Genomic DNA, 9,749 nt, shown 5'->3' on the forward strand with positions numbered 1-9,749 from the left:
GTAAAATGTTTCACAGGTGAATGAACCTATGAAGGAATGAATGAATGAATAAATGAATGAATAAGTGAGTGAGTGAGTGAGCGAGCGAACGAACGAACGAACGAACGAACGAACGAATGAATAAATGAATGAATGAATGAATGAACGACTGATTGAACAAATAAATGGGAAAAATAATTTAATGAACGAAAAAACGGTAAATTAAAGAAATAAAATAAAAACTGCTTAATCAATTTATAGAATTTTCGTATAGTTATTGTTTCGCCGCAATGTGTTGTCTGTTATAAGTAACTGACTCATTCGTGGGCTTCGTTAGTCTTTGTTTTACATATTATTCTTTTATTATTGTTATTTTTATTGTTATTATTATTATTATTACTATTAGTAGTATTATTAGTAGTAGAAGTAGTAGTAGCAATAGTAGTAGTTGTAGCAGCAGTAGTAGTAGCAGCAGCAGTTGTATTATTGATATTTTTTACAACTCTCTTGATTCAGATCCTCAAAATATGTTGACAATGTCTTACATGTTACCCTGCCAGCCAGCAGCTTATCAACAATGCGACAAATTTTCGCAACAGCAGCAACAACAACATCAACAATATAAACAGATGGCATTTAATCACAACAACCATCCGCAACATTGTCGACCGCGACATCAACAACAACATCAACAGCAACAACATCAACAACAGCAACAACATCAACATCAACAGCAACAACTGTCACAACAACATCAACAACAACATCACCCAAAAGTACATATTTGACTTGTTATCTTGATTTTTTTTCTTGTTTTAATTAAACGACAAACATTTAAGAATGGAAATAACAAAAATTATAAAAAATTGCCGCAGAAATGAGAAAAGAAAACAAAGTTTCAGCAGAGGCAGCACCAGAAGGAGAACCATAAAAAATAATACAGTAAAAAGATAAAAAGACAAATAATTTTTAGCCGCGCCACTGGCAGTAGCAGTAGTACTAGTGGAAACTGTAATGGTACTAGCAGTAACAGCAGCGGCAGCAAAAGCCGTAGAGACTGCAAAAAGGGGGTTGTTTTAGCTAGGCTAGTATTAGCACACTACTGCTGTCAAAAAAGAGTACCTTTTATTTAAAAAATAGGAGAGTAAGAAAAAGAAAACAGAAAAAACGGGCAATATAGAGAAACAGAAAGATTGGAGAGAGGCAAAAGAAAAAGTGCAGAAGTAGCAACAAAAAGAGTGCAAGAGAGATAGAGAAAAACACAATAACGAAATTAAACTAAGATGTGACGTTCATGGCGTTCATATTTATTGCGTTCATTTCTGCGCGCTGAACCATTATTAGACTCAAAATGACACAGCTTTGTACGGCAGAAACATTTAACAGCGGGTTGTACTTAGACACACACACGCACATACACACTCGCACATACACACACACACGCACACGCACACACACACGTATTAGAATGGTAGCAACAGAGCAGTGGCAGCCAGAGACGTTGCCAAGGTGTGGCTTTGGGTTGAAGCCCCCCACAATAGTAATTCAGCAAGGGTTGAGTCTACATTCAACAAAATGGATAAAAAATTTTTGACAGGAAGCTGTTTCAGCGTCCACATGCCATTAAAATTGTAAAACTATGAGCAAAACAAGTAATTTTAATAGCAAAACTTACCAAAACATGAAAAAAAATCGCCAACTTTTTAAACAAATTTATGTTCCCACACAAAATATTTTTAGCTGCGCCTGTGGCAGTAGCAGTATTACTGGAAGAAACAGTAATAGTACTGGTAGTAATGGCAGTAGTAGTGGTGGCGGCAACAACCGTAGTGGCTGCAAAAAAGTGGTTGTTTTGGTTAGGCTAACCATTAGCACACACACTACTGCTGTCCAAAAAGAGAGCTTTCCACAAAAATTCATTAGTTTAAAAAGTTAAAAATCTTGATTATTTTATTATCAGTAGTAGTTTTAATATTAGTAGTAGTAGTTACTGTGTGGTGGTAGTAGTGGTAGTAATAGTAGTAGTAGTAGTGTGGTGGTGGTGATGGTGGTAGTAGTAGTAGTAGTAGTAGTGTGGTGGTGGTGATGGTGGTAGTAGTAGTAGTAGTAGAGGTAGTAGTAGTAGTAGAGGTAGTAGTAGTAGTAGTAGTAGTAGTAGTAGTAGTAGTAGTAGTAATGGCATTATTATTTTTATGAAAAAAAAAGAATAAAATTTTATAGAGAAAAATTTAAGAACAACAAAATTGATAATTGCAATCGTCACAGCAACAACAACAACAATAACAGCAATAACACTAATTATAGGTGTGCAAAAATGTAATGATGTGATTGAATGCGACGATGCAGACTTAAGCACGCTAACTGTATTGTTACGAAATATCTAAGCGATCTGCACTAAAATTTTCATGCTAAAATTTTCACTTGCTGGTGTGTGTTTTTGTGCGTGTGTTTATGTGTGTGTGTGTGTGTGTGTGTGTGTGTGAAAGAGAGAGAGAGAGAGAGAGAAAGAGAAAGAGAGAGAGAAAGAGAAAGAGAGAGAGAAAGAAAGAGAAAGAAAGAGAGAAAAAAATTTTGTATATATTGTTGTGTTGTCTGGGTAGATTTAATTATTGATTCGTATATTGATAATATTTTTAAGGACTGCATGTTATTTTGTCATTTCGTCTAACGTGAACGTTGATTAAATTTTTAGGAGCGCAAGATCGAAAACGCTGGAAGAATTGTAGTGAAACAACATCATCAACAACAACATCATCAACAACAACAACAACAACATCAACAACAACAACAACAACAACATCAACAACAACATCAACATCAGCAACAGCTTGAGAAACATCACGAAAAACAGCAACAGCATTTTTCAGACGACATTGCTGATGACAATAACACCATCACGACGTCTTGTGATCAGTTTGTAGATAATAAAAGTTTCACAAAAGACATCAAACATGACATTAATAATGATAATAATAAAAATAATATTAAAAATGACAATAATAATGACGCCAACATTGATGATGATGAAAATGACGATGACGAAAATAATAGAAATATCGACGATGATAATGAGAATGATGCTAACGATTACACTGATGAGGAGAATGATGAAACCATGGAAGTTGAACCAAACACGACAACTGCACTACATTCCACTGACTGTAATTCCACTACTGAAGCTGCAACTACTTTTCCAGCCACCACTACAGCTGCCTCTATTACCGCTAATGCTACTTCCAGAAGTACTACTACCAATATTTATAGCACCACCACAACAAACACATGCACGCCATCCAAGCCAGTGAACAAAGTCATCATCAAAGATATCCCAGCTCGCTTCAAGAAACTTTTAAAAATGGCATCAGACAAGGCAGCCGCTCAGCGGTTGAGAGTGGAAGGAGTTCCTCTCTTCAAACAGATGATCACTCCATTCATCGTGCACAACTCCGCCGAGGCTCAGCGAGGAATTTTCGAACCTTCCCTTGTGCAGGCAGATGTGCAGCCGACTCTCCACGCACAATTTGCAAATCCAGTTTGGATGCCTTCCTACAGCTATGATTCGAAGAAACTTGAAGAGAACTCTGGTTTGTTTGTTGCTGGGTCCGTTGAAAATTCTCATCAACATGTTGGCGATTTTTTCAACCAATCCTGGCAGCAACCAGCTTACCAACAACCACAACATCAATCCCACTCGCAAAACGAGCCTATAAATAGCAACTTGCTTTGTTGCACCAAACCATATGACAACCATCAACCTCTACAAACTAATCAACTACAACAACAAATCCAACCAAATCAACAACATGCACAATACCACTTGCATAGCAAGACATCACAAATTATCAATAAAGAAGCAATGAAAATTGACTACCCACTAACAACACAGCATCAACAACAACATCAACAACAACATCAACAACTTCTATATTATTTGCCTTATAACTTGCCATATCCTTACACAACATGTAATGTCAGCTGCAACTTCTATAACATCAACAACACTAAAATTGATCCATTCAAGTTACCTGACATCAACAACAACATGAATAACAACATTAATTACGTTGTTAACGGCGAATTCTATGCATACGACATACAACAACTACATCAACAATATCAACAACAACAACAACAAAATCATCATCAACATTTCCATCAACAGCCTCAAGAACGCCATATTGAATTCCAACAAATAATTTTCCAACAACATCAACATCAACAATTTGCACCAGTCAATTCAGCCTGTCTTGACTAGCCTATGATATTATAACCATAAAATGATCTACACCAATAGATTTATGTAGTGTTTAGATATATATGTAAGTATGTGTGTATGTAATGATGGCGAAGGCGATGAGGATGATAATAATGATGATGGTGATGACGACGACGATGATGATGATAATGATGATACAAGATGAATATTCATATTTTCATCCAAGAATATCAAATATTCAGTAGCGAATTGTTTGTTTAAAAAAAAATTTTCACGGAGTTCAAGTAATGCAAATTTTAAGATCTGCAGACGTTTTCATTGGAAAACTTGAAAACAATTTTATTTCAATTCACGTTTGAATCTGCAAAAGAATATGTTTCTACAATGTTTCTGTTCGATTTAATTTTTTGTATGTTTTTATTTATGATTGTATGGATGGTTGGTAGGTTTGTTTGTCTTTTTGAATGTATGTTTGTATTTTTTGCATATATGTTTGTTTGTATTTATTCATGCATGTTTGTTTGTATTTACTCATGTTTGTTTATTTGTAGGCTTGTGTTTGTACACGTATAGTTGGTATTTTGGCGCATATAGCTGAATTTTTCTATGTATGCTTGTTATTATTTTGTATTTTTGTATGTTTGTCTGTCCGTTTGTTTTTTTTTGTATGTCTTATATGCATGTTTGTTTTTTGGCATGTATGTTTATTAAAGTTTGTATGTAAGTTCACATGGTTGTTTAACGCTTTATTCCTTCGTTTATGTTGAATTGATTGCTAAAGTGCATTAAAATTGTTTGCGTTGATATATGTCGCCATATTTCTGATGGGATATATAAATTTTGTTAGCCTTTAATAATTATTTTTGCATTGATTTGAAGAAAAAATTAATTGGCTGATAATAAATTATGCACGGTTTAACATTGTTTCATTAATTCATTTTGTAAGTGTTGATCTATAGCGTTCTTCAGCTGACGTTGATTATGTGTAAATATTATAAATTAATTGCTCGTTTCATAAGATTTTCACAGATTTCATTAAATATTTTAACTTCAAGTTAACACACATTTTTTATGTTATATCATTTTGTCACTCTACGTGTGTCTTTATTTGCATGTGTGTTTGTATGTTTGCTTCTATTATCTATGTATTGTTATATTATTGCAAATTATTTTAAGCGTATTTTTGTGACAGTGTATATATGTTTGTGTATTTGTATTTGTGTGGTGTATTGCGTGTGTTGTGTGTGGCTGTAGATGTGTGTGTTTGTGTACGTGTGTGTGTATGTATTTGTGTGTGTGGCTGTGTGTGTGTGTTTGTGTGGCTGTGTGTGTGTGTGTCAGACAAGATTATTAGCTAGTTTTACGTTAGCATTAACATTTTTTTGAAAAATAGCAAGAAAGAATTGGTAGAGAGAAAGAGATAAAGAAAGAAAGAAAGAAAGAAAGAAAGAAAGAAAGAAAGAAAGCAAGAAAGAGAGAGTGAGAGATAAAGATTATTTACTGTAAACACAGAGAAACAGACTTCCATAAGTTCGATCGAGTTAATCTTTATTTTTTCGTATAATCGATTCTAGCTTTGAAGCATTTTGTTGTACTTTTCTTATCTTTTTTTCAACGAAAATATATATCTATTTCATTAAACCAGCTGTCCAATTTTAATTTAATTATTTTTTTTCTTATTCTGTAATTAATTATTAATCAATTAATCAATTAATCGATAATTTTTTGATATTTTAGAAAGAATATTATCGTTTAATTAAACGGTGAACTGTAAAATAAAGTTTATTTGAAAAGGATATAAGTACAAAAATTACGATGAAATAAAAAATGGTGTTTGTCGTGAATCGAGACTTTGAAAAATAATTAACAATTAAATAAAAATTATTCGGAAAAATAACCAGAATTTTTTAAAGTAGAATAAGAAAATTTTTATTCGATCGCCTGTCTGTTTAAATGCTTTTTTGACGCTCATTTAAACTGAGTTAAGTTATGGGGTGATGCTTTTGACGATGAGGAAGATGATGATTATAATGAGGATGACGACGACGATGATGATAAATTGATAGTGATGATGATATATTGATGGTGAGATACCAGATGATCAGAGAAGTGAAATGATAATATTTTTGGTGATAACGATGATAATCGTGACCGTGATGATTAAGATGATGATGTTAAACAGGATTGAGATGATTGAAATGATTGAGATGAAGATGGTAAATCCTTGTCATTACGATCAAAATGATGATTATCGATGAAGATCAACTGTTTTTATCGTGATTGTAATGATGACGATGATAATAATAATGACAATGATGATGATTTTGATGTTGGCGATGGTTGAAGTGACTATCATATTAGATAAATTTGCAGTCAGATGATAATAATCTTAATAATAAAATACAAAAAAATGATGAGAATAAGCATATCAGATGATGTTAAAAATAATCACGACAATGTCAATGATGATGAAGATGATGATGAAGGCAACAATGGTAAGGAAGAAGATGACGACGATGCAGTTGAGGATGATGATGACGACGACGATAATGGTGCTAAGAGTTGACAAAAGGCAGATGTATTATCCCATTGTAACGCCTCTTGTTAGCTTCCCGGTCAGATTGATGATGATGATGGTGGTGGGGATGATGATGATGACGACGACGATGATGATGATGATGATGACAAAATCGACGATGATTATCATTCTTATTCTTTATATCATTTTTTTAGGCTCTTTAAATGATGAAAATGATGACGATGATTATGGTGATTTTGATTGTGATTGCTTTTGTCCTTGATGATGATGATGATGGTGGTGGTGGTGGTTATGATGGTGATGACGGTGAGGATGGTATCAGTAATGATCGTGATGAGGAAAAAAAGATGACGAAGTACATTTAAATTATTTTATGAAGACTGTAACATGACAACGATGAAGACGATGAAGATGTTTTTTATAATAGTAATAATAATGATGATAATCATGATGATGAAGATGACGACGATGATGAGGAAGATGATGACTAAGGCGATAAAATGGGGATGATTTAAACGATATCAAAGTGTAAGCTTCCGCCCAGTTCCGAAGGATAAACTCGTTTGTATGTACGTATGTATGTATGTATGTATGTATGTATGTATGTATGTATGTATGTATGTATGTATGTATGTATGTATGTATGTATGTATGTATGTATGTATGTATGTCTGTATGTATGTATGTCTGTATGTATGTATGTATGTATGTATGTATGTATGTATGTATGTATGTATGTATGTATGTATGTATGTTTGTATGTATGTTTGTATGTATGTGTGAAAAATTAATAGGAAGCTAACTAACGCGGAACATGCTGTGATTTTCATCAATAATTGCATCTATATATATATAGATATTTTTTAGTTATATATAATTAATTTTAATTGTTTGACAAATGGTTTTATATTAAAGTTTATTTTTTGTTGTATGTTATATTTTGATTCTGTAATAGTTATTAAAAAATAATAAAAAGAATAAAAGTATTTAATAATTAATTATTTGAAGTTAATAATCTTAATAATAATTTTTTTATTTTTTTTTGTTGGTTTTTTAACGTTGTAGTTTATGAAGGGATTGAGAAGGGTGAGTTTGTCGAGTTTCATTTATATTCTATCTCTACATAATATATGTGGTACTGTATGTATGTTTGTTTATCTGTATGTTTGTTTATTTGTATGTTTGTTTGTTTGAGTGCATGTGTGTGTGTGTGTGTATGTGTGTGTTTTTGTATAGAAGTATGCATGTATGTATGTATGAATATGTCTTTATTTACTTAACTATTTTATTTGCGAGCCTGTGAATGTATGTGTGTGTGTGTGTGTGGTGTGTGTGTGTGGTGTGTGTGTGTGTGTGTGATTGTAAGTAACTCTGTTTTTATTATTTCAATTAGTGATCTATATTTAAGTTCTCAAAAATAAATTCTGTGCATGCACCAAGCGTAGAGCAAAAACAACATAAACAATAATAATAAATAACAAAAAAATAATAAAAACAGCAACATTAACAACAATAATAAATATAACAATAGCAGCCGTGACATTAATAAAACAATTAACACTTAAAATCACACAAACAATAGACTCATTTTTTTCATCAACAACATCAATAACAACAATGAAAATAACTGAAACAACACTAGAATAATAATAACTACGTCAACAACTGCAATAACATTAATAACAACAATGACCAAACCCATACCATCAACCCACTAATGCGAAAATCCACAACATTAACATTAATATGTTGACAAGTTGTACAATGATAATAATTGCAACAACAACAACAGCAGCAGCAGCAATATCATGCTGACAAATTGTTACAATAATGAGAACTCTTTCAATGGTCGAAAACTGATGATGAATATAAAAATGATTAAAAACAAATAAAAAAAATCAAACTAGCTCTCATAATCCGTCATTTTGGAATGAGTAAAATGATGATAGGGTAGTTTAAAAAGTTGGTTCACGCGTTTTTCCGTTACAGTATAGAGCGTATGATGACGATATGACACTATTAATAAGACAATGTCGAAATTGATCAGTTCGTTTTACATTGATAGAAGATAAATAAAAACCTATTGGTGAGATTTCAAAAGTGTCGAGCACTTCAATCGCATCCTCGCTGGAGACACAGCTGCTTATCGGTAGAGATAACCAATCTTTTACCTTTTCTGTTACAAGACGGTCCAGAATGTTCCCTATCCAGGTCGGTGAAATATTGTAGGTACGGTGTTCAAAGGTTATTTGAGTTGGAACGAAGCGTCTGAGAATTTCCAGCTTCCAATGAACTGTTGTGTCCAATCTACCAATCTAGTGCAGCGTAGCTTTAAGCCTATTGCAGAGTTGATCTTTTCCCTTTAGCGTTTTTCATTCGTAGTCGTAAATCCTCCCCAATTATTTTTATTATGTTATGTTTATTATGAGGATAATAATCATAATAATAATTACAGCAATAACATGCTGACAAATAGCTACAATACTAAAGATAATTACAACAACACTAACATTTACATGTTGACGAATAGTTACAACAATAATAATAATAACAACAACAACATTTATTACATTAGTAATTTTATTAACTAAAATTTCAGAAATTTAAAAAAATTCTACATTGAATGAATGTGCTGTTTGTGATGATGATAACAAGTGATAATATTAATAATAATGAGGATGATTAAGGCTATGATGATAAAGATGATTAGAGTATGTGAATGATGATGATGACGACGAGGACGACGACGATGATGATAATAATGATGATGATGATGGTGGTGATATTGATATAAATAAAAATATGGATGATGATGATGATGATGATGGTGGTGGTGATATTGATATAAATAAAAATATGGATGATGATGATGATGATGATGATGATGATGATGATGATGATGATAATTATGACAAAATAATGGTAGTGACGACGATGACGATGTTAGTAGTGGAGATGGGGAGGATGATGATGAGGATGAGGAAAATGGTGATGAGGAGGAGAAGGTTAGTGATG

General features: G+C 32.6%; 1 protein-coding gene across 1 annotated transcript; it reads left to right on the forward strand.

The window, feature by feature from the left end:
* Positions 1–993: 993 nt before the first annotated feature.
* HELRODRAFT_189746 (hypothetical protein) lies at positions 994–4,436 on the forward strand (the record flags this gene model as incomplete). The annotated part of the gene is made up of 3 exons (XM_009032212.1): positions 994–1,049; positions 1,720–1,834; positions 2,801–4,436. The coding sequence occupies 3 exons, from the start codon at positions 994–996 to the stop codon at positions 4,232–4,234; spliced, it is 1,605 nt and encodes a 534-aa protein (XP_009030460.1). The 3' UTR covers positions 4,235–4,436.
* Positions 4,437–9,749: the final 5,313 nt, after the last annotated feature.

This window comes from Helobdella robusta (assembly GCF_000326865.2).
Source record: "Helobdella robusta unplaced genomic scaffold HELROscaffold_8, whole genome shotgun sequence".
NCBI classification, from domain to species: Eukaryota; Metazoa; Annelida; class Clitellata; order Rhynchobdellida; family Glossiphoniidae; genus Helobdella; species Helobdella robusta.